Source organism: Homalodisca vitripennis, chromosome 7 (assembly GCF_021130785.1).
Source record: "Homalodisca vitripennis isolate AUS2020 chromosome 7, UT_GWSS_2.1, whole genome shotgun sequence".
Taxonomy (NCBI): domain Eukaryota; kingdom Metazoa; phylum Arthropoda; class Insecta; order Hemiptera; family Cicadellidae; genus Homalodisca; species Homalodisca vitripennis.
Genome location: NC_060213.1, coordinates 146099337 through 146126743, shown reverse-complemented (window position 1 = coordinate 146126743; position 27407 = coordinate 146099337). Strand labels below are relative to the sequence as shown.

The following is a 27407-nucleotide window of genomic DNA, read 5'->3' as shown; positions in this document are numbered from 1 at the left end:
TATACAGTACATTAAACAATTTTTTTAAGCATATATAGTTATTTGGTCAAGTTTTAATTGACATGCTACATATACTTTCTTATGTTTATATGCTTTTCTGATAATCACATACCTATTTAACGTTTCTAATATATTTTGGCCAAACTAGAATTGAGTTATCTTTAAATTTAATAACAAATGCTAAATAGGAATGTATAGACAGCTTGGATACACACATGCTCATTTACGTTCATTCTAATAAAATAATGTATTAAAACAAATTTAATTTATGAACTAAGGCAATCGCATACGACAAGCAGACATACCTTTAAGTAGTGCTATCGATTTTGGGTCTAAAAGTATTTTTTATGTTAGATTCATATTTCTTTAACATTACTTCCCCGGATGCGGAAAAAGTTAAACTTATTTATTCTCTCTATATGAAGTTATGAGTATATATTGTAGAAAATTCAGGCGATTTTGTAATTAGGCACAAATAAAAAAAGGGCTACAGATGTTTACCGTATGTACATGAGTTATAGCTTCTGGGATTAACGTGTTTTTTTTATATAAACATATAATTTCGTACAAAACATGTAAAAACATTTGATTTTTAAATTATATAAAAAAAATGTAAGTTCCTTCAGCTGATAGTAAAAATATGTCATGTACACATTGTGCAAACTTTACTTATTTAACTTCAGCTATTTGATTTAAATATCACCTTGATAAAAAGTGGCGTAAATTTCCAACCTCAAATAGGTACTTGTATTGTCGTGTGGAGTGATAAAAAATTGTACTTTTTCTGTATTGAGGGTTGGTTATCTTTCAGAGCTGAGAATTCTATATTAAAAATATTTTCCTAACCGAAAATCTATTGTACCACCTTAATATGAGTTGAACTACCAAACCGCACAACACATAAACCCAAAATCCAGACATTTAACGATTTATCTCAAACATCATCATAGTCTCCATCATAGCACGTGTGAACGTGCAGAGCAAAGGTGGATTTCTAGTGGTTACTAAAATTTAGTAAACCTTTACTAACCTTAAAATGCTTGGGTTCCCATAGTATTATCAAAAGACCTAATAATAACAAAGGCGTGTGAATGTGCAGAGTAACGACGGATTTCTAGTGGTTACTAAAATCTCGCAAACTTCCATAATCCTTCAAATGCTTTAGTTCCCATAATATTATTAAAAGACGTAATAGCAAAATCTGTGAATGTGCAGAGTAAAGACGGATTTTTAGTGGTCACTAAAATCTCGCAAACTTCCACAATCCTTCAAATGCTTTAGTTCCCATAATATTATTAAAAGACGTAATAGCAAAATCTATGAATTTGCAGAGAAAAGACGGAGTTCTAGTGGTTACTAAAATTTAGTAAACCTTTACTAACCTTAAAATGCTTGGGTTCCCATAGTATTATCAAAAGACCTAATAATAAGAAAGGCTTGTGAATGTGCAGAGTAAAGACAGATTTCTAGTGGTTACTTACGTTCACCAAACCTCAACCAATTACAGCAATGAATACAACAGTCTGCCACGTGGCGGAAACATATATTAATCAGCTGAGCTAATTTATGCATATCCTGTGTCGAAGCTCGGCAAGCTGGGGGGTTGGCGGCCTTGGGAGATGGTATCAGGAGTGCAGGAGGTCAAGGGAGGTCAGCTGCGAGGGGAGGTATTAACATAGGGTGGACGCGCCGAACCGACTACAACACACTTGCAAGGCCGCATTTTACTTGTAAAACACCATGAAGCGTCTACGTGTGGAGTAATCCATAATGGAGGTCGAACATATTTTCTTGAAACGTTTGTTACTGTGACACATTCAGGGCACATTTTTGCAATGGAAATGAATCTTATCGTTATACTAAATAATTTACTCTATTTCCGTTTGCATAACTAAGATGTTATTGTGTCATTTAGTTAAGGTCTTTAATTATCGTAGAACATTATTGCTTTCAATATTAAAAAATGCATCGATTTAAATGATTTGCAGGGATTTTATTTTACGTAGTTTACTGTAATTTTACTTTGATACTTAATAGCTGAGCGTGTAACACGGCGACCTCCACCTGTTGTAGATAAACACAATTCCCCTTGAATACCTTGTGCCACCTGGAAAATGTTTTGTCACAGAATAACGTACCGTTTGTTTAATATAATTTAATATCACTTTGTAAATACCTAATGTCTTGAATTTCGGAAAATAGCCCATAAATGAAAAATAGTGCTATAATATGCAATTTACTACTTTGCATAATAAACACCTGTAAACACCCACACGATTGCTTATATGACTCTGAAACAGAGGGAATACCTTGTGCCACCTGGAAAATGTTTGTCACAGAATAACGTACCGTTTGTTTAATTGGATAGTTTTGCAGACGCGAGTGAACTCTATTTGTCTACTTGTGTATAGAAGACGTATAAGAAAGCGTTTGCCTAATTGGATATTTTTGCAGACGCGAGTGAACTCGATTTGTCTACTTGTGTATAGAAGATGTATAAGAAAGCGTTTGTTTAATTGGATAGTTTTGCAGACGCGAGTGAACTGTATTTGTCTACTTGTGTATAGAAAATGTATAAGAAAGCGTTTGTCTCATTGGATAGTTTTGCAGACGCGAGTGAACTCTATTTGTCTACTTGTGTATAGAAGATGTATAAGAAAGCGTTTGTTTAATTGGATAGTTTTGCAGACGCGAGTGAACTCGATTTGTCTACTTGTGTATAGAAGATGTATAAGAAAGCGTTTGTTTAATTGGATAGTTTTGCAGACGCGAGTGAACTCGATTTGTTTACTTGTGTATAGAAGATGTATAAGAAAGCGTTTGTTTAATTAGATAGTTTTGCAGACGCGAGTGAACTCGATTTGTCTACTTGTGTATAGAAGACGTATAAGAAAGCGTTTCGGTCTTTAGTTAGAAGGACGATATAAAGACCCGACACAATTACCTGACATAATTATGTAATGATCAGAAAAACGGACTGTCCTGTGATCTTAAAACCTAAAAATCAGTATGGTTCTTCTTTGGACCAAGAGGAACAGATGCACCAAGTTTAAAGTCTCTGTGGTCTTTATATTAAGCGTCATCGCACAGACGGTCGAACCAAAATACATTTGATAGATGTTTCTGATGAGTTCTTAATAATATAATATGAAAACAAATTTAGCGTTTGGTTGTGTTGAAATTTGGTTTACAACTAGTATTAAAAAAATATTTATGTTAAACACTGCTATGTTAGTTTCAAAATAATTTAGGGCTCCCTCTAATCATCATAAATACTAACTAAGAAAGTTTTATAAATTCATTACGATAGCTTATAGAAATATTCAGGACTTCACTCTAACGGCATTAAATAATTCAAAGGAGTTGGATAAATATTAGGGAGTATTCAAACAAATACGAAAATCGCACGTATAAATTCGAATTTGATTCGAATTTATATATATATACAGGGTGTTCTGAAAAAAGGTGCCCATAAGTCAGGGCGTGATTCCTCACATCAAAATAAGAAAAAAAAGGTCTAATTAACATAGGTCCGAAAATGCTTAGTTACCAAGTTATACAGGGTGAAAGATTTCGTCTGAATTTCAGTTCCCCTGCTGCAACGAAGCCCTACGGGTATTTGTTGGCTGTTTAATTAAGATGTACAATTTAGCGTACTTTATGTAAAATGAACTAAAAAATTGAATTAAAACCGTTTCCAGTAGCTACAGTAATTTTTTAAGATATGTGACGAAATACGCGAAACTTGGTCCCGAAAAACAAGTTACATTTAGGTTTGAAGCAGATTTACTATGTTAAATGTACAATAAACACAAAATATTTTTTCACGGTACTTGTAGAAAATTTAATTTCGAAGAGAAAGATGTAAAATAAGTCTATAATAGACAAACGCAAACTTTAAAAAATAATCCTTAATTACATACAATCCTATTTGTCTACTTGTGTATAGAAGATGTATAAGAAAGCGTTTGTTTAATTGGATAGTTTTTGCAGACGCGAGTGAACTCGATTTGTCTACTTGTGTATAGAAGATGTATAAGAAAGCGTTTGTTTAATTGGATAGTTTTGCAGACGCGAGTGAACTCGATTTGTTTACTTGTGTATAGAAGATGTATAAGAAAGCGTTTGTTTAATTAGATAGTTTTGCAGACGCGAGTGAACTCGATTTGTCTACTTGTGTATAGAAGACGTATAAGAAAGCGTTTCGGTCTTTAGTTAGAAGGACGATATAAAGACCCGACACAATTACCTGACATAATTATGTAATGATCAGAAAAACGGACTGTCCTGTGATCTTAAAACCTAAAAATCAGTATGGTTCTTCTTTGGACCAAGAGGAACAGATGCACCAAGTTTAAAGTCTCTGTGGTCTTTATATTAAGCGTCATCGCACAGACGGTCGAACCAAAATACATTTGATAGATGTTTCTGATGAGTTCTTAATAATATAATATGAAAACAAATTTAGCGTTTGGTTGTGTTGAAATTTGGTTTACAACTAGTATTAAAAAAATATTTATGTTAAACACTGCTATGTTAGTTTCAAAATAATTTAGGGCTCCCTCTAATCATCATAAATACTAACTAAGAAAGTTTTATAAATTCATTACGATAGCTTATAGAAATATTCAGGACTTCACTCTAACGGCATTAAATAATTCAAAGGAGTTGGATAAATATTAGGGAGTATTCAAACAAATACGAAAATCGCACGTATAAATTCGAATTTGATTCGAATTTATATATATATACAGGGTGTTCTGAAAAAAGGTGCCCATAAGTCAGGGCGTGATTCCTCACATCAAAATAAGAAAAAAAGGTCTAATTAACATAGGTCCGAAAATGCTTAGTTACCAAGTTATACAGGGTGAAAGATTTCGTCTGAATTTCAGTTCCCCTGCTGCAACGAAGCCCTACGGGTATTTGTTGGCTGTTAATTAAGATGTACAATTTAGCGTACTTTATGTAAAATGAACTAAAAAATTGAATAAAACCGTTTCCAGACCTGTAGCTACAGTAATTTTTAAGATATGTGACGAAATACGCGAAACTTGGTCCCGAAAAACAAGTTACATTTAGGTTTGAAGCAGATTTACTATGTTAAATGTACAATAAACACAAAATATTTTTTCACGGTACTTGTAGAAAATTTAATTTCGAAGAGAAAGATGTAAAATAAGTCTATAATAGACAAACGCAAACTTTAAAAAATAATCCTTAATTACATACAAAACGCATGAAAAATAGACAAAATCTGTTAAGCTCTCTACAAATGTAATATTGAAATTAAAACAGCTGTTTTATTAAAACAAATTAATGAGTTACTATTATTTTTTATCAAGTAAATATTTTTAAGAATCAAACATTATCATACATAAAAAAGTTATCTGAATTATCATTCAACAAAAAAGTTACACTTGTCCTAAAAAACTAACCACGTCACAGTAGATGTTCAAAATGTTTCCCCTCATTCAAAATACAAGCATCCAGCCGTCTTCTCATAGACTGCCGAACTCTTTCGAAGATCCCAGGTGTCTCACGTATCCTTTGAATCCCGTTAACAATCCTTATTCGCAACTCTTCTATGGTATCCACAGGCGAGTCGTAGACAAGCGTCTTTAAATGTCCCCATAAGAAAAAGTCTAGAGGATTGAGGTCAGGTGACCTTGCAGGCCATGTTACTGGGGCTCCTCGACCAATCCATCTGTTTGGATATGCTTCATTTAAAAATTCTCTTACTTGTAATGTGTAATGAGCTGGAGCTCCATCCTGCATGAACCACATGTTGTTGCGTGTGTATAGTGGCACATCTTCGAGTAACTCATTCAGATTAGTCGTCAAGAAATGTAAATAATTTTCACCATTGAGCGTATCAGGTAAAAAACTAATAAAAATTTTATCACCCAGAATAGCAGCCCATACGTTTATATAAAACTGATATTGGTGACGGTTCTCTGAAATAGCACGTGGATTTTCAATTGCTCACATGTGAGTATTGTGGGTGTTAAGAATAGCCATTCTTGAAAATTTTGCTTCATCAGTAAAGATAATGTAATTTAAAAAATGTGGATTTCTGCACCTTTGGATAAGCCATTGGCATAGCTGAACACGAGGAAAGTAATCTCGAGGCAAAAGAGCCTGGACCTTTGATAGTGATAAGAATGCAACTGCTGCTCGTGTAAAATCTTCCAGACAATTGAATTACTAACACCGAAATCCAAGGCTAGTTCTCTAGTACTTCTTCCAGGATGATTCTCTATTTCGTCCAACACGCCCTCCTCCAATTCAGCTGTACACGTTGTACGTGGCCGTCCTGATCTACCAACTTTTCCAGATTTAAAGGTTCCCGTCTCGCTTAGCCTTCTATGAATGGAAGAAAACATTTTATGAGTCGGTAACTGTCTATGAGGAAAATGTTCCTGATAGAGTCGTCTAGCCTGATTTTGTCTATTTTTCATGCGTTTTGTATGTAATTAAGGATTATTTTTTAAAGTTTGCGTTTGTCTATTATAGACTTATTTTACATCTTTCTCTTCGAAATTAAATTTTCTACAAGTACCGTGAAAAAATATTTTGTGTTTATTGTACATTTAACATAGTAAATCTGCTTCAAACCTAAATGTAACTTGTTTTTCGGGACCAAGTTTCGCGTATTTCGTCACATATCTTAAAAATTACTGTAGCTACAGGTCTGGAAACGGTTTTATTCAATTTTTTAGTTCATTTTACATAAAGTACGCTAAATTGTACATCTTAATTAACAGCCAACAAATACCCGTAGGGCTTCGTTGCAGCAGGGGAACTGAAATTCAGACGAAATCTTTCACCCTGTATAACTTGGTAACTAAGCATTTTCGGACCTATGTTAATTAGACCTTTTTTCTTATTTTGATGTGAGGAATCACGCCCTGACTTATGGGCACCTTTTTTCAGAACACCCTGTATATATGTGTATGTATGTATGTAAATATTTTGATATATATATATATATATATATATATATATATATATCGACAGAGTCTAGGTTTAGAACACCTCCCTGTCCAATAAGACGCTTGTACGTAATAAAATCTTATGTTCTCACCTCATTAAATGTTGGGTGGACGGGGGATAAATTTCTATAAACGAAATGGGGTATAAAATCTAAGCTGTCGCTAAGCCGAAGACAACAAAAACCAATACTGACTTTCAATCTTCGATCAAATTGTGGAAGACACATTAAAATTTAATTTGACATGTAAATTAATAAAATTTGAATAAGAGATAATCTGAAAAATCAGTGAAGGGAATATTAAATGCAATAACTATATACTGAACAGTACTTCTTTTGTTTTTATAAATATCAGTACTGTTACTGTTACTGTTACTGTTACTGTTACTGTACTGTACTGTACAGTTTAAAACGCGTAGAAATACAAATTATTCATTACTGATATTTAAATCTTTTATCTCATATTGGTTGTTAAGTGGAGGATGAAATAAAGAATGTTGTTAATCCAAAGTAAGCATTTTACAAGTTATCTCCAGTGGGTTTAAGGGTCGACTGAAAACAAGCGCAAGACTGGCCAGGAATATAAATAATAAATGATGACAAATATCATCCTTCACGCGGTATAAAGTGCCAATTCATCAATATTATTGCAACAAATATATTTAAGTAGAGAACCAATAAGTTGAAGAGACCAGAAGTTTAAGTAGAAGCTTAATAATAAAACCTGCTTGAAAGATATTTTATTTTAATTATTTGTTTTGAATAAATGTATTAAAAGTGACTTTTAATTTCTGTTTATTTATTTAATAAAAATTATTATTGAGAAGTGTTCACATTTTTAGTTTTATTTTACTTTAATAAAGTCCTTTATTTTCAAATCAAGTGAAGTTTTGTTTTATTTTATTATTAGCAGATAATAAGATCCACGAATATAATGTGATACTCGAGCTTTGGGTATAACCATCTTACCTTGAAGGTCTTATAAGAAGAGACCACATAGTATCCGCCGTCCTCCAGTTCGTCAAGGCTGATGAGGCGTAGGCCGTCCATGGTGAAGATGAAGCGGGCGCCCCGAGGAAGATCCATTCTGAGGGACAACTTGTCCAGGACAGTCTCCAGGGAAGTGACATCTCGCCCGGGTTTGAACCGGAACTCCAGCCCGGGAAAGTAAGGATCGCCATTTTTGTAGAACGTGACCTGAAGTACACAGGCACGTGAAGAAAATTTTATATCAATATTTTTTGTGTAGTCATATTTGGCAAGCTCAGTAAGTGAAGAAAATTACAATATTTATGTATATAATAAAAAGGCTTACTATTTATTTGCCATTTAGTGGTATTTAGCTATATGATCCGAGAAGTATCTTTTATTTTATGGTGGAGTTTATAATGAATCTATTTTATAACAGACATTTCTGATAAAATGTGCTCAAGATAACAGGTGAATTTGGTTTAGTATTAAAAAGGTATTAATCTAAGCACCACATTTTTCTATTATTAAATTATTGAAATGAATTGAAAAACTATTTATCATTGACGCGAAGTTCTACTGTGTACTAAAAACCTGCAGAAAATTAAAAAAAAAAACAATTTACTATACCTTCCCAGCTCGCCAGTAGTTGAGGTTGTTGTACTTGGCAGAAGTAACAGGTTCTGCTCTAGAGTTTGGTCGAGCAGTCTGTGGATGCATTACTGAGACCTACATATACGTTACTGTACCTTCCTAGCTCGCCAGTAGTTGAGGTTATTGTACTTGGCAGAAGTAACAGGTTCTGCTCTAGACTTTGGTCAAGCAGTCTGTGGAGGCATTACTGAGACCTACATATACGTTACTATACCTTCCTAGCTCGCCAGTAGTTGAGGTTGTTGTACATGGCAGAAGTAACAGGTTCTGCTCTAGAGTTTGGTCAAGCAGTCTGTGGAGGCATTACTGAGACCTACATATACGTTACTATACCTTCCTAGCTCGCCAGTAGTTGAGGTTGTTGTACTTGGCAGAAGTAACAGGTTCTGCTCTAGACTTTGGTCGAGCAGTCTGTGGAGGCATTACTGAGACCTACATATACGTTACTATACCTTCCTAGCTCGCCAGTAGTTGAGGTTGTTGTACTTGGCAGAAGGAACAGGTTCTGCTCTAGACTTTGGTCGAGCAGTCTGTGGAGGCATTACTGAGACCTACATATATGCTACTATACCTTCCTAGCTCGCCAGTAGTTGAGGTTATTGTACTTGGCAGAAGGAACAGGTTCTGCTCTAGACTTTGGTCGAGCAGTCTGTGGAGGCATTACTGAGACCTACATATATGCTACTATACCTTCCTAGCTCGCCAGTAGTTGAGGTTATTGTACTTGGCAGAAGAAACAGGTTCTGCTCTAGACTTTGGTCGAGCAGTCTGTGGAGGCATTACTGAGACCTACATATATGCTACTATACCTTCCTAGCTCGCCAGTAGTTGAGGTTGTTGTACTTGGCAGAAGTAACAGGTTCTGCTCTAGACTTTGGTCGAGCAGTCTGTGGAGGCATTACTGAGACCTACATATACGTTACTATACCTTCCTAGCTCGCCAGTAGTTGAGGTTGTTGTACTTGGCAGAAGTAACAGGTTCTGCTCTAGACTTTGGTCGAGCAGTCTGTGGAGGCATTACTGAGACCTACATATATGCTACTATACCTTCCTAGCTCGCCAGTAGTTGAGGTTGTTGTACTTGGCAGAAGTAACAGGTTCTGCTCTAGACTTTGGTCGAGCAGTCTGTGGAGGCATTACTGAGACCTACATATACGTTACTATACCTTCCTAGCTCGCCAGTAGTTGAGGTTGTTGTACTTGGCAGAAGGAACAGGTTCTGCTCTAGACTTTGGTCGAGCAGTCTGTGGAGGCATTACTGAGACCTACATATATGCTACTATACCTTCCTAGCTCGCCAGTAGTTGAGGTTATTGTACTTGGCAGAAGGAACAGGTTCTGCTCTAGACTTTGGTCGAGCAGTCTGTGGAGGCATTACTGAGACCTACATATATGCTACTATACCTTCCTAGCTCGCCAGTAGTTGAGGTTATTGTACTTGGCAGAAGAAACAGGTTCTGCTCTAGACTTTGGTCGAGCAGTCTGTGGAGGCATTACTGAGACCTACATATATGCTACTATACCTTCCTAGCTCGCCAGTAGTTGAGGTTGTTGTACTTGGCAGAAGGAACAGGTTCTGCTCTAGATTTTGGTCGAGCAGTCTGTGGAGGCATTACTGAGACCTACATATATGCTACTATACCTTCCTAGCTTGCCAGTAGTTGAGGTTATTGTACTTGGCAGAAGGAACAGGTTCTGCTCTAGACTTTGGTCAAGCAGTCTGTGGAGGCATTACTGAGACCTACATATACGTTACTATACCTTCCTAGCTCGCCAGTAGTTGAGGTTGTTGTACATGGCAGAAGTAACAGGTTCTGCTCTAGAGTTTGGTCAAGCAGTCTGTGGAGGCATTACTGAGACCTACATATACGTTACTATACCTTCCTAGCTCGCCAGTAGTTGAGGTTGTTGTACTTGGCAGAAGTAACAGGTTCTGCTCTAGACTTTGGTCGAGCAGTCTGTGGAGGCATTACTGAGACCTACATATACGTTACTATACCTTCCTAGCTCGCCAGTAGTTGAGGTTGTTGTACTTGGCAGAAGGAACAGGTTCTGCTCTAGACTTTGGTCGAGCAGTCTGTGGAGGCATTACTGAGACCTACATATATGTTACTATACCTTCCCAGCTCGCCAGTAGTTGAGGTTATTGTACTTGGCAGAAGGAACAGGTTCTGCTCTAGACTTTGGTCGAGCAGTCTGTGGTGGCATTACTGAGACCTACATATATGCTACTATACCTTCCTAGCTCGCCAGTAGTTGAGGTTATTGTACTTGGCAGAAGGAACAGGTTCTGCTCTAGAGTTTGGTCGAGCAGTCTGTGGAGGCATTACTGAGACCTACATATACTGTACGTTACTATACCTTCCTAGCTCGCCAGTAGTTGAGGTTGTTGTACTTGGCAGAAGTAACAGGTTCTGCTCTAGACTTTGGTCAAGCAGTCTGTGGAGGCATTACTGAGACCTACATATATGCTACTATACCTTCCTAGCTCGCCAGTAGTTGAGGTTGTTGTACTTGGCAGAAGTAACAGGTTCAGCTCTGGATTTTGGGCGAGCAGTCTGTGGAGGCATTACTGAGGATACGTCACTGCCTTCACCGCCCCCCGGGCTCACAGGCCGGCTGTTGGCCCCCCAGTAACCTCCTCCGCCGCCTCCACCGCCTCCACCGCCCCCCAAAACAGTGCGAGGCCTCGGCGCTACCTAGGTACAACATCGAAATGTGGATTAGAGTTTTCATTTAATTATTTATTCCGTACAAAATTACTTTTCAATTCTTAAAATTCTGCAATATATCTTTGCTTGGACTATTCATTTTTATTTGATATTATTAGCCCTTTAAGATGCCGTACAGAAATGACATAAAGTTCAATTTTTATGTTTCAAAAAATCCAATATAAGCGTGTTTTGGTTCTTTGATGTAGACTAGGTAAATTCTTTCCTGTCCATTACTCCAGGATGGTTTTATATACTGCCTCCAATAGGGACGTCATATCGACGTCAAACACGGTTAGTAATGTTTCCTAGTAATTCTGAGGCAATTAGTAGTGTTTATAGGAAAACCACATTCCAGCAATTTACTTTGTCTGGCTCTGCCACTTGGTTTATATGTAAACTTCTAAAACAATAGCTTGATCAGATACATGTCCAATGCTTGAAAAAAATAATGTAGGACCACTCTAGGGCAGTCCTATTCTGTTTTGAAAAAGAGTCGTTAAAGTAGGCTTAGAAGTTCCTGAAAATTTTGTGGATACACATGAAACACTGAATTAATTGCATATCATCCTCCATTTAAAAGAATGTTAAAAAGAGTTCATAGACTTTGTAATTGGCATGGAATGAATGGGGAGTGAATGTTTGAATGTTGACTGAAGTACAACTCCACTTTTACAAATAAAATGAGGGTTATATTTTTTTTTATTCATGGGAGAAAACAGGTGGAAAAGTAGATCGAACAACCACTAAAGTTTTTTGTGGCACTATACATTTGCATAATACAGCTATGACTCAAGTCAAATTATAAATAATGTATCTTGAATTTCGGAGAACCTTCCATAGTGACGAAGGATTACTAGGTTATTATTATATAGAATTCATATCAAATATCTGTTTAGCCTACCAATGCAGTATTATAGAAGCGCGCAGCACTTTTTTATTAATTTTTATTTAATAATCATGAATCAAAGTAAAAAAAGTAATATAGGTCAGTAGAGGTGAACGTTTTTAATTCAGGGTAACACTAAAACACTGCTTAGTATGCAAATTGACACCGTATCTAATTAAGATGCAACAATAAAACACGCGTATACGTTATTAGAGGCGTGACGTGGGGTTCTTGTACTTGTATATACTGAATGTTCAAGGATAAAAAAAAAAACAGGTCAACAATTGTGAGTTATAGAGAAAGTGTCCAGCCGCCGGTTGTGAAGATGGTAGATAGGGGTGGAAGGAGTGCGGTAGGGGAAGATTGCAGTCTACCCTCCCCCAACCGCCCCCCACCACTTGCAACTGGGTCAGTAGGCTACCATTAGCATCTTCACCAAGTCAGACTTGTCCCTAGACTAAAGTTAGCTTTAGAGGTAACCTCCTGGATAGAAATAGCTAACGGGATTCAGAGCGAGATTGAAAACTCACGTTCAAAATTCTTAAGGGGGTTCAGGCCTGAAATAGAAAAAAAACTGTATTATTATGAGATGCTAGCTGTTTCCCGCGGCTAGACATTTATTTTCAAAAGAAATATATCTTGTCGTAACTTAGCGCCTTCAGTTTCGCCTTCGTAATAGTAATTGCAGTTTGTAATGTGCAGGCGCTTTGAAAACTTTTATCTTTTGCAGTGCCGCCTGGTGGCGAGTTACATCAATGGGCATAGCATATAAACATTCTCCGCAGAAAAATACATACATGCAAATTTTTATAATGATTGGTCAAATAGTTTCTGAGTCTATCAATGTCATAATATTATTTTTTATAAAATTATAAATTATGACTAATAATTAACATGCTATTTGGCTAATGGAAAATGTCAACAACTTCTCTAACGGTCATTTTTAGACTCTCCTTGTGTGAAATTTTTTAATAAACAGCTGATTCCAACAATGTGTGCAGAGAAATATCAGTCGTTTTTACCAACTATCCGAATAGTTTAGTAAAAATCACACAGCCATACAATAACGGGTTTTATGACTTATTTAATAAAAACCACAAGGATATTATAACATAATATATAGTGTTTTTGAAATCAGTAAAAATATCATTTATTTTAATTTGTTAAAAAATGGTTTGTTGCGTTACAAAAAAATTACCGTACTCAAATCCTACACCTCCTGCTTGCTTGCATTGAACAATTTTTCATAATAATAGTTAAAAATTGCAATAAATTCCATGCATATTTCGTGCAAAAAAGTTTCAATATAGCTTCTAATAAGAGAGCTGTGACAGATTAAAAAAGGTTTACGAAATCTTAATTTTGAGTGAAGCGAGTGAACGACACAAACAATAATCGATTTGACCACATTTATTTGTTGGTCTTGTTATTACGCACAACTTTGTCCATTTAATCTTTGTTGTATCTCTTATAGTTTCCAAGATCTGTTAATACACTTTTGAACACACGGCACCTATACCAACATCCTCTTTTATATACACCATATATATATATATACACCATATATATATATATATATATATATATATATATATATATATACCATATATATATATATATATTGCCAATGGCGCAGTGTAGTGGGTACGGCGGTTATCGCAAGATAACCAGATCAAGCAACGCCGAGCGTGGCTACTGCTTGGACAGGTGACCGCTGAGCGATCCTGTCCTTGCAAGCGGCCCGCCTGCCCGGCCATTGGTGGTGGTTCGGAAGTCACCTTTAAGCCGTTGGTCCCCAGGTTAAGTGTTAGAGAGGGCTTCTTAGCCCTAACTTCGCCTGGTAAAATAAGACATTCTTTACTTTTTACTTATATATATATATATATATATATATATATATATATATATATATATATATATATATATATATATATATATATATATTATATATATATCTATATTTTATATATATATATATATATCATTATCACCATATATATAATCCAGTTACAGAAGACACGGAAATAAATTTCTCTGGACGCCAACTTTGCATAGACATCGTAATGATAATAAAATACAAAGGCACTAGGAAAATATTATACACTATTTTGGCTAATTCAGAAGTCCATTTACTCTTCACGATTTCAAAATGATGCATGTAAGCACACCAAATTTACACATTTACATTGTCATTTTAGTTGTTGAGATTTTTCACACAGTACCAAATGCAAAACGCCTTCACCCATTTTTGTTGTAATGGACGGCGTTATGATTGCTATTTAATGTTTTATATATATATATATATATATATATATATATATATATAAAATTATAATAATATATTATAATAATAATGGTTTGGTATGACAGTACATGTAAAATATCTCTGATTATAGTTATAACACAATCATTACAATGTGCTTGATGGAGGACACAAAACATGTGGCGCCTACGATTCTTACAGAATACTAATTAGTACTCAGTATCAAAATTGCATATCCTGCGGCTGTTTGTGGGGGTTTTTTCCTACAAAGGGATTTTTTTTAAGTTATATGCTTTTTATTATGCTTAAAGAATATTACATTTAGTATATCTAGTCAAAAAAATCAGCAACATATGTTACGTTTCATTTAAAAATTTCAAGCCGAAAATACAATCAAACCGAAAGAAGTAACAATTTATCCAGAAAATAGATTATTCTCTCAATAAAATATTCCTTTTACAATTGTTGTACTAAGTATTATGCTCTGAGCCGTATTCATTGTCATAGCTCCTTAAGATACCGTGTTTGAAGACAATGAAAGTAAAAATGTTTAGGCCTTTCCATATGGAATTTCAGGTACTTTAAGTACTAGCCTGTTTGGGATCACGGAAATGGCAGAATATAACAATGTAGATTTTTCAGTATAAATATTAAATATTGCTGAAAGCTTCATTCAAAAAACCTAGTATCAAACATAATACAATTTTATTTTTCAAAATAAAAAAGTGTTTTTAAAGTTTTACTACCGTCTTTTATATTTAGATGTTTACATGTATACATCAAAGTATACTATTGAAATTTTTTTGACTTCCGTACGTTTAAAACGAAATAATGTTGTAAAACTTATTCCACAATGCTTTAGTCTATTTCCAATTTTGATTGTTATGTCAAAAATGGTTTACCATAAATGTTATGCCAATTTTGTTTCATATAATTTATCCTATGAATTTATACATTAATGTCGGAAACGTCACGTATGAGGTCTTTGAAAAACCGTGCATGAAAAAAGTAACTAAATTAATAAATTTAATATCGGGCTCTTCTGAATAGTATAACTTGTTAGCGAATTTGCTCCCAAACTCACAGCTGTCAGGAACTTTGTGATCAGGCCCAGATATTTAGATGTGAAATATTACAGTTTATAGGAGCAATAAAATGTTTTTCATTAATTTATTACTTAAGGAAAATATATTTTCAATAAACTACAATGTTAAAAATTATAAATTTGTATATATTTTTTGCTAACTAAATTAATTTTTTATAAATAAATAAAACATGATTCCCTGAAGCTATAAATGCTGTTAACAGTTTTATCTTCAGCCGTTTTTATTTGGGCCTGATTACAAAATTGACAGATACTTTCTTTGAATGCCTGACATTCACGTGAACTGATGGGAAATTTTACTTTATTTGTATCCAGAAATGTTTATCTTAAAGAGCTATGAATTTTACATAAAAATATTTTCTAAACCAAAAATCTATTGCATCACCAGAGTAGCTGGTTGAAGACAAATTCACCAACTACAGTACTCGTACACGGAGGTTTGAACTCTTCAGCAGAATCTTTTACACGTTTATTAATTTAGTTATTTTTTATGAAGTACGGTTTGCTAATAGGTCTTTTTTATGATAATTTCTGACCCTATTGGCTGAATTCACAGAATCAATTACATGAAAACAAAAGTGTTATAACATTAATGGTACACCGTTTCACCTTAAGTGACTCCTAGTAATCCTAGTACTCCAGTAAGACTGTCAGTGCGTGTGACACAGCTACACCTCACGCTATATGTTATAACATTAATGGTACACCGTTTCACCTTAAGTGACTCCTAGTAATCCTAGTACTCCAGTAAGACTGCCAGTGCGTGTGACACAGCTACACCTCACGCTATATGTTATAACATTAATGGTACACCGTTTCACCTTAAGTGACTCCTAGTAATCCTAGTACTCCAGTAAGACTGTCAGTGCGTGTGACACAGCTACACCTCACGCTATATGTTATAACATTAATGGTACACCGTTTCACCTTAAGTGACTCCTAGTAATCCTAGTACTCCAGTAAGACTGTCCAGTGCGTGTGACACAGCTACACCTCACGCTATATGTTATAACATTAATGGTACACCGTTTCACCTTAAGTGACTCCTAGTAATCCTAGTACTCCAGTAAGACTGTCAGTGCGTGTGACACAGCTACACCTCACGCTATATGTTATAACATTAATGGTACACCGTTTCACCTTAAGTGACTCCTAGTAATCCTAGTACTCCAGTAAAACTGTCAGTGCGTGTGACACACAACTACACCTCACGCTATATATTATAACATTAATGGTACACACCGTTTCACCTTAAGTGATTCCTAGTAATCCTAGTACTCCAGTAAGACTGCCAGTGCGTGTGACACAGCTACACCTCACGCTATATGTTATAACATTAATGGTACACCCGTTTCACCTTAAGTGACTCCTAGTAATCCTAGTACTCCGGTAAGACTGCCAGTGCGTGTGACACAGCTACACCTCACGCTATATGTTATAACATTAATGGTACACCGTTTCACCTTAAGTGACTCCTAGTAATCCTAGTACTCCAGTAAGACTGTCAGTGCGTGTGACACACAGCTACACCTCACGCTATATATTATAACATTAATGGTACACCGTTTCACCTTAAGTGACTCCTAGTAATCCTAGTACTCCAGTAAGACTGCCAGTGCGTGTGACACAGCTACACCTCACGCTATTATGTTATAACATTAATGGTACACCGTTTCACCTTAAGTGACTCCTAGTAATCCTAGTACTCCAGTAAGACTGTCAGTGCGTGTGACACACAGCTACACCTCACGCTATATGTTATAACATTAATGGTACACCGTTTCACCTTAAGTGACTCCTAGTAATCCTAGTACTCCAGTAAGACTGTCAGTGCGTGTGACACACAGCTACACCTCACGCTATATATTATAACATTAATGGTACACCGTTTCACCTTACGTGACTCCTAGTAATCCTAGTACTCCAGTAAGACTGCCAGTGCGTGTGACACAGCTACACCTCACGCTATTATGTTATAACATTAATGGTACACCGTTTCACCTTAAGTGACTCCTAGTAATCCTAGTACTCCAGTAAGACTGCCAGTGCGTGTGACACAGCTACACCTCACGCTATTATGTTATAACATTAATGGTACACCGTTTCACCTTAAGTGACTCCTAGTAATCCTAGTACTCCAGTAAGACTGCCAGTGCGTGTGACACACAGCTACACCTCACGCTATATATTATAACATTAATGGTACACACCGTTTCACCTTAAGTGACTCCTAGTAATCCTAGTACTCCAGTAAGACTGCCAGTGCGTGTGACACAGCTACACCTCACGCTATATATTATAACATTAATGGTACACCGTTTCACCTTAAGTGACTCCTAGTAATCCTAGTACTCCAGTAAGACTGTCAGTGCGTGTGACACACAGCTACACCTCACGCTATATGTTATAACATTAATGGTACACCGTTTCACCTTAAGTGACTCCTAGTAATCCTAGTACTCCAGTAAGACTGTCAGTGCGTGTGACACACAGCTACACCTCACGCTATATGTTAATTACTTGTACTCTGCCGCATTCCGTCACACGCAAAAACTCACCGCTATCCATAACTGTTTAGTTTTTCATTTTCTCACCGTCCTGAGTTCCAAGAAAACGTCCAGGAAAGTGATGAAGTGACGTAAATAATATCCTCCTTCCCGCTATAGGCCACCTATTACCATAGCAGGCAATAAAGTCAATGGTTTGAACAATAGTAAGTGCACGATTATTTTCAACTCTTCATTAAAAAGGAAGCTTTAAAATAGAGTTGAAAGATGTTGGATATTGTTGTGAAGACGTCAAATCACAACAAGGAAACATATTTATGTGAATTTTGTACGTCGATTATGGTAAATTGTACTTTTTTAAACGAGGTAGGAGTATGCAAAATCACGTGCTCGTAACACGCTTCGCTGAAGTTGAGTACCCAATTTCGTGATGTCTTGTGCGCAGGCAGAAGAGAGAGATCTGCCGGCCTATAGTGTGATGGACTTCAATACCCCTCAGTCCAATTGCATAGATAGATATGCACACTCAACGAATTGATTCTTGTCCATTTGGAAATATAATTTCATGCCAAATTAAAAATCGACACATGAAATGGTTCACGAAATATCCTTCGAATAGTTAGGTTACGGACAAGCTTAGAAAGATTCATAGAGAGACATGCCCGTCATTATATACGATTTGACGTTGTCTGATTACGAGCGATGTTACATGGTATATTTTTAACTCCATTGCTCAATTTGTTCTTAATCTATACAGTGCGAAACATACACACACAGGGAAATAAATAGATAGAAAAAGATTTATCCAGAACCCTCAGTTATAACTACACAAAATATACAACGTTTCAGTTTATAATTAAATTCTTCCCTAACACTCATCCCAACATATAAAGTGACGTGCATCAACGTCGAACTCGATGTTAACGATTTAGAAATTAAGTTTAATGCAACATTTCAAGGTATATGCCACTTAAATCTCATGATATCATCCAGAATATCTCTTCTCTAACGCTGAGCCAAATCTAAAATTACATGCATCAACGTCGAAATCATCGTTACCAATTTAGAAATGCAGCTTCATGCAAAATTTCAAGATTATAGTTCAGTTTGTTCTCAAGATATATTAACCTGAGTATCTCTTCTCTAACGCTCAACCTAAATGTAAAGTAACATGCATTAACCTCGAACTCATTGTTATCAATTTAAAAATAAAGCATGATACAAAATGTCAAAGTTATTGGTCAGTTCGTTCTCAAGATATCATCCTGAGTATCTCTTCTCTAACACTCAACCTAAATGTAAAGTAACATGCATCAACCTCTAACTCATTGTTATCAATTTAGAAATAAAGCTTGATACAAAATTTCAAGGTTATTGGTCAGTTCGTTCTCAAGATATCATCCTGAGTATCTCTTCTCTAACGCTCAACCTAAATGTAAAGTAACATGTATCAACCTCGAACTCATTGTTATCAATTTAAAAATAAAGCTTGATACAAAATTTCAAGGTTATTGGTCAGTTCGTTCTCAAGATATCATCCTGAGTATCTCTCCTCTAACGCTCAACCTAAATTTAATTAACATCCATCAACCTCGAACTCATTGTTATCAATTTAAAAATAAAGCTTGATACAAAATTTCAAGGTTATTGGTCAGTTCGTTCTCAAGATATCATCCTGAGTATCTCTCCTCTAACGCTCAACCTAAATGTAAAGTAACATGCATCAACCTCGAACTCATTGTTATCAATTTAAAAATAAAGCTTGATACAAAATTTCAAGGTTATTGGTCAGTTCGTTCTCAAGATATCATCCTGAGTATCTCTCCTCTAACGCTCAACCTAAATGTAATTAACATCCATCAACCTCGAACTCATTGTTATCAATTTAGAAATGAAGCTTGATACAAAATTTCTTAGTTATACCTGTATGTCAGTATGTTCACGGAATAATTTGCTGGCGTTGTTTGATTAACGGGGAGTAGCTTTTCCATTAGTAAAATGTGAAAAAGTACTACACATATTCTAATCGATCATTATGTTGCTAGTGACTATGAAGTTTGAAATGGCATTGTAATATCTTTTGGTTGATTATTGAAACAATATTATTGCCGACATTATACTTTCTAGCTTTTAATAGAAAGCAGGATTTCAGAGAGTTTTATTTTATGCTGAACTTTGTGTTGATCGTTTTATAACATACAGGTATGTGCTGGAAAATAGACACAAATTTTCTTTTTTTAAAAATTACATTGGACATGTTTTTTAAACTTACAAAATTTGATTATGCAATGAAAATCGAAATCCGATGTTTTTTTAACACTTACAGATTTTGAGGAATCCTTAGTGAAAGTTAGTTTTTGACGATGGAAGGATTGTGATAGTTACACGATTTTTCAGACATTCGCCATCGTCTAGTGATGAAAGAAACGTAGTATTTGTATAAATAAATAAGTTCAAATGTCAGAAAAACCCTTTCAGAATGGATTTTTGTTTGTACAAACTGTTTTCCTATGTATTAAAATCCGATTAATAACTCCTTTAAGGGTAAATTTCCTACTACATTTCTTTAGTTTGGAACATGAATTACATTATTTCAAGTTTATAGTTTTATAAATATAAAATTTTTACTGAGTACAAATTTTAAGCGATATTTAATTTACTAGCCGACAAATGAAACACAGATACTAAGAACAAATAAACAAATCCTAGAATCTTAGAATGCAGTAACGTATAAATGTAGTGAATACATAATGCCTTTGTATTAAATGTACACAATTAAACCGGCTTGTATTCAGCTCATGGTGTGGGAGCGTGATATCGCTTTACGTGCTGCGGGAACGCTATTTTATATGCTAATTTTATTGACCAGTTCGGCCGTTTCAGAGGTCCAGGGAAAAACTACCCCAAGGCTAAATCTTGCAGGCCATAAGCCATGGCACTGTCCCTTGACCTTATTGTTGTGGCAGCTATTTTTATATGTAGAGCGTGCGTAACTCCAGTGTAACAAGGGCGTTTAGATGTATATACATTTGATTATATTTCAAAGAAACTACGTCAATTTGACGTTGCGTCAATTTAATACAATTATTTTAATTTATTACGTCGTATATGTGTGTATGTGTGTGTGTGTGTGTGTGTGTGTGTGTGTGTGTGTGTGTGTGTGTGTGTGTGTGTGTGTGTGTGTGTGTGTGTGTGTGTGTGTGTGTGTGTGTGTGTGTGTGTGTGTGTGTGTGTGTGTGTGTGTGTGTGTGTGTGTGTGTGTGTGTGTGTGTGTGTGTGTGTGTGTGTGTGTGTGTGTGTGTGTGTGTGTGTGTGTGTGTGTGTGTGTGTGTGTGTGTGTGTGTGTGTGTGTGTGTGTGTGTGTGTGTGTGTGTGTGTGTGTGTGTGTGTGTGTGTGTGTGTGTGTGTGTGTGTGTGTGTGTGTGTGTGTGTGTGTGTGTGTGTGTGTGTGTGTGTGTGTGTGTGTGTGTGTGTGTGTGTGTGTGTGTGTGTGTGTGTGTGGTGTGTGTGTGTGTGTGTGTGTGTGTGTGTGTGTGTGTGTGTGTGTGTGTGTGTGTGTGTGTGTGTGTGTGTGTGTGTGTGTGTGTGTGTGTGTGTGTGTGTGTGTGTGTGTGTGTGTGTGTGTGTGTGTGTGTGTGTGTGTGTGTGTGTGTGTGTGTGTGTGTGTGTGTGTGTGTGTGTGTGTGTGTGTGTGTGTGTGTGTGTGTGTGTGTGTGTGTGTGTGTGTGTGTGTGTGTGTGTGTGTGTGTGTGTGTGTGTGTGTGTGTGTGTGTGTGTGTGTGTGTGTGTGTGTGTATGTATCTTTTCGAACAGTAAAGGGTCAACTCATGACAAATTTGCGATAAAGGTATATAAAAAACATTACAAATAGTACTGAAAATTTTAACATTTTAAAAAGCAAATAGTAATAGAAAATAGACCAATAGTAGATATTTTATCATAAAAGAATAATTTATATAATTTAATGTAAAGTGAAGAGCCTATTGTTGGTGTAAATTTGTGTTAGCCGATTCGTAATATTTATTACATATAACTGCAATAAAAATAATTTTACCCAATGGAATTGTAAATTTAAATAAAATAAATATGTTTTGCAAATGGATTTACTATACAAGTAAAATTTTATAACACGTTTAAGAGCTCCGTAGTTTTAATAGTTTTTATTGTACACTTGTAATTATATAATTTTTGGAAAAGGAAGTAGTAACAGTGTTTCCAACACTATTATAGAGAAGTGTACGTTTTATAAAGTATAAAAAACTAAATGACTATGCCTATATGCGATTAAAACCACTTTGCCATATATTTGTAATTATATGACAAAACATTAGTTTAACTTTACACTTTTAAAATAGAATAAGGTATTTGCAGTGAAATACAAAAGTGTGTCCAAATTGCCGACACAGTTAATCAAAAATATTCACCAAAAATATTCATTCATTTACAGACCAAATGAGATGAACTGAAATGTATTTATATTAAATTATTGTACAAGGAATTTGTGTGTGTATATATATATATATATATATATATATATATATATATATATAATACATTATATATTTTGCTCAAGCATAACTTAATGAAAAGGATTGTTATAAGTAGGTTACTTATAATAATTATTTGCCTAAAAATATATAGCCTCCAAATGTTTCAGATGACAGTTTTTAAGTACAATTAAAGTTTAAGATTTCTCTTGGGATCGATGTTTCTATCTTGCCAAGACCTTTATGGTTACTATAACTATGACAACTACGTTAAATATGTTTTTTCGCACTACTGTAAAAAAAATATGATTTTATGATTACATGTATCGATTAATTATCCAGATTTAGTTATTTATTGATAAAAATAGTCTGAGAAATAAATATTATCTACATTATTAATTAATAATTTAATCAGCCATATTAAATATTTCACCATTTCCTTGCTCTCGACTAACTGTCACTGAACATTTGTCACTCTTTGTTTTGCCATTTATCTGTAACTTACAAATCCTACGTCACTTTTTATTATTTGTTGTACTAATAACTAAAATCACAGAGTTTAATACACACAATAAATCTGTTTGCTTCACACAATTCACCAGTATAATATGAAATTGAATTGAAAAGGCCAAATTTTATATCTATAAAAGTGCTTTCGAAAATTCTATACCAAACGTAAAACTTTAAAACTTTAAGTTCTCATAATAAAAGTAACACTTCTTTGTGAACGAATACAGCATAAATCAAATATCTGTATTGTATGGAATGGTAAATCGTGTACTATAAAACGTTAATTATTCTCGCATTGGTACTTAAAATGCATCTTATTTTTGTAAATACAGACCATTAACCATGTATTTAATATCACTGATTCAACCGAAACACTAGTAGAATACAATCTGAAATAAAACATAAAATTCAGATTTTCTTTATGCTTAATTAATAACGTTAGGGGATAAGAAATTATTGTTTGGGTAAAAAATCTTAATGTATCGACAATGTAAATGCCAACGTTTCACTTGTTGAATATTACCATACAAAAATATTCAAGTTAAATATCGTAATGAACCGACTAAAATGTTCAATTGTTCCTGTTAAATCCCATTTTATTAGGGAGAAACGTTACGAATATGTTAAGTTTAAATTAGAGACTCCAATTAGAGACCAATAATCTTGAATTCTGGGAATGTACTAAGATTGAGTATTACTTCCTTCGAAGTGAGAGCTAAGTTTTAAGACATAAGTAAATAAAATTATTTACTGTATCAGTAATATTTATTAGCCTTACCGGTAACAAATCTACCGCCCCGCTGGCCGACATGACTTCTACTGACATATGGTCAGATATCGTCTGTCTGACTGTCTGTCTGTCTGTCTGTCCATCCCTCCATCAAGGAAGTGCCCCGCCCTTCCTGCTCGATATCCATATTTCCTTTGAATTGGAGTAACAACCCTTAATACTGCAGCCATAGGTTATGGTGCTTCGTTTTGCAAAACCTAATGCCATTTACATACATAGGTGGAATTATTTTTAAATTGAATTATTTTTATGTATCTTTATAATCACAGCCCTTTAAGATACATTCCTATTAAGATAAATAAAAAAAAAATAATTTTTTCCTTGACAAGGCATTATAGGTATTTAAATTAATAATTGTATGGGCAGTTTCGCAGCTAAGCTCAGGGAAAAACTGTTCAGGTGTCCAGAGCCAATTTGAATGGGATAAAAACACAGCCTGGTCATTTTTAAATCGAAGTTTTCCCTAAAAAATCGATCATCGCCGCTCTATGAGTGGTGTAGGTCAAATTAGGAGAATATGGAAAGCGTTCAAATATGACATTATAATAATTTTCACATAATATTTTCCTTAACTCTACACATTTCAACCGTCACAAACGCAAATCAGCGCTTGCTAAACACAAAGTTCGCGACTCCAGTCTCTTCCATGACGTATATGAGGGTGTCTGCCTAGGATAGATACCCTATTCAATATGTTTAAGGGTGTTTATACCTCCAAAACCATCCAGTATGGCAGCCACTCTCCCGAAATTATGTTCTGCTTACTTCACTGGTCTTTTTATCTAGTTGGCTGACAGTGATATTTGTGTGTCCGACTAGTGGGTTTAAGAGTATCAAGCTAGGAAAATATAATCTGAGTAAAAGAAGTTGGCTCTCCATAAAACATTAACACATTGTTACCTTCACCAAAATTACCGAAAGTCCTTGAAGAAAAACCAAGTCATGTGCTTACGCACTACGTGTGTGTACAGTAGGGCCTATGTACGTCACTTATGGCTTAAAGGAATAACATGGTTACAGTTAATCAAATATAATTTAAGAAATTTACATTTACTTTTATAAGAAATACCTAAGTAAATACAATTTTTATATGTAAAAATATTTTCTAATTTCCTTTAGTCATTGATTATAATACGTAGTGTACATAATTAACTCATTCCCCTATATTCAACTAATTTTCCACGGGTCTGATTTCAATATGACATCAATGCATACACTTTCTAATCCATGGATTTATAAAAGATTCTCTGTGTTTTATTTAAAGAAAATGGCGGTTTCTGAATTTTACTTATACAGGGTGAGGGGGGAGGAGGGATTAATTAACGTCACAAAAATCAACTGCAAAACTTTAAGCTCTCAATGTGCGGTGGCAGTAATTTTTTAAATTAAAATAGATGTTCAAGTGTATCATGCTATTTTCGATAGTTTACTTTCAAACTCAACGTCCAAGAAATAACAACAGCACTTGTTTATAAAGTGTCATTACAAAAATAGTTCAAAAATTATTAATCGAATAGACGTTAAACTATAATGAACACGTACCACTCTTATCTGTGTAGAGTTTATAAAGTGTCATTACAAAATATAGTTCAAAAATTATTAATCGAATAGACGTTAAACTATAATGAACACGTACCACTCTTATCTGTGTAGAGTTTATAAAGTGTCATTACAAAATATAGTTCAAAAATTATTAATCGAATAGACGTTAAACTATAATGAACACGTACCACTCTTATCTGTGTAGAGTTTATGTGTGCTTTGTACACAGTTTGTTAATGACGTTGGAAGGTTTTAAAATACACCTTTTGTGTGAATATGTATCTTATAATGGGATGAATATTTTATTTTTATAATAAGAACACTTTATTTCAGATCAACTAAAATTCCATTTCCTCAAACAATTTAATTCTTAATACCGTGTATTGATTTACATCGGTCCAGGATCATTAATTTAAATGTTTTATACATCATTCTCATATTTTTATTAGTCCTATTACTTATCACGTACATGCATAGAATTTATTACGTATTAATGTTCCCTCATACACACTATGAAACCTAATTAATTTATATATTAAACAAGTTTGAAGTTGACTGAGGAAAATTCTATGCAAAACTGAAAACTAATATATGTGTATGTATTACTCTATTTAAATTTTACGCCTCTGGCTGTGCATGTATACTTTAAAGTAAGAGTTAATTAGAACCCTATTTAAAGCTCGCTGAGGAATAATAACACAGATCACATGTTTCTGTCTTTAGGTTGTGTAACTGCAAAATAGATTCCAAGTTAATTTGGGGACAATTAATGATAAGCTTATAAACTTGATAATATAAAATAAAAAATAAACTCAATTTTATTTCATCATATCATGACTGTAGGTTATACATAATTATAATACCTATATTTCTTGTTGAGCTGTACAAATTTAAATGCTGATATGTTGAAATCATGGTGTTAGCTAAAAATTTGTAAAAGGATGTTATTATACAATAAATACAAGAATGAAATTTTAAATTTAAACATTTGAATAATTAACAACCCATAATTTATCTACTAAACTTTCGAGAGTTAAAATGTGATTTCATTATTACAATATTACAATTAGGCGGTACTTTGTTTTTATATATGCTGACAATAACACAAGATAAAAACCATTAATATTTTACTTGTACATACATTTTGACGATAATATTGGACCATTAGTTTTAAAATAGATCAATAACAGGGATATTATTGTTATCACTTTCCGTAAAATTTGATTTTTTCACTACTTACCGTTACCTACATTACAAAAACTAAAGTAGCGCGACCTCCATTTAACGTGTAGGCAATTGTTGAATGGACTCACCCACGTGGTGCAAGCATTAATTAACAGCTGGCCTATTTATCCAAATGCCACAAATAAAAACCACTTTGGCACTGGTAGAACGCTACTTGTTTACGCACGTTTAAACGAACTATAATTGATCACGTCACAGAAACTATTGTTATCGTGAAAATTATTTGATGATAACAACTGAAAATACTAAACTCACCAAAAAACTAGGTCAAATAAACCGACGAAACCCGCATTTCTAAAAGTACAATAACACCAAAGCAACACCATAAGTGCCATAGCGGCCACAATGCGCACAATTGGAACTGGGCCAAAAACAATGAAAGAAACGGAACAATGATAGAGGGTGGGAGTTCTGTACCTCTTCGTCGTTGGTTTCGTCGTCCGAGTCGTGGTGGTTCAGGGGTTGGTCGCTACGCGGCGCCACTGCCGGTGGATCTGCCGCCATGTTGGTTTGCTCAGTTGGTGCCTCTGCCTCGCCCGACTCCCCGTACTGACTCAGCCGAGAGCTGCTGCGAGACGCGGGCTGAATGGACACCTCCGGGGCCAGCATGATGATGGACGGCAGCGGCACTTCCGGTTATTACACGGACAGGAGCCGGTGCAGGTCAAGGCCTTCTGGATCTGCAACAATGATTTGTTTGACCTTTCTCTAATAATGCAATACATTTCGGAATCTGAACTCTGA

The 27407-nt window shown here is 34.9% G+C and overlaps 1 protein-coding gene across 1 annotated transcript in view; it reads right to left on the bottom strand.

Moving 5' to 3' along the window:
- Nucleotides 1-27272, bottom strand: part of LOC124366910 (echinoderm microtubule-associated protein-like CG42247) — a 93638-nt gene extending 66366 nt beyond the window's left edge. Inside the window, exons 1-3 of the mRNA XM_046823510.1 lie at nt 27081-27272; nt 11095-11313; nt 7961-8188 (exon numbers count right to left, since the gene is read on the bottom strand). Of these exons, the coding sequence (XP_046679466.1) occupies nt 7961-8188; nt 11095-11313; nt 27081-27272 (639 nt within the window). The remainder of the gene's footprint in view (nt 1-7960; nt 8189-11094; nt 11314-27080) is intronic.
- Nucleotides 27273-27407: the final 135 nt, after the last annotated feature.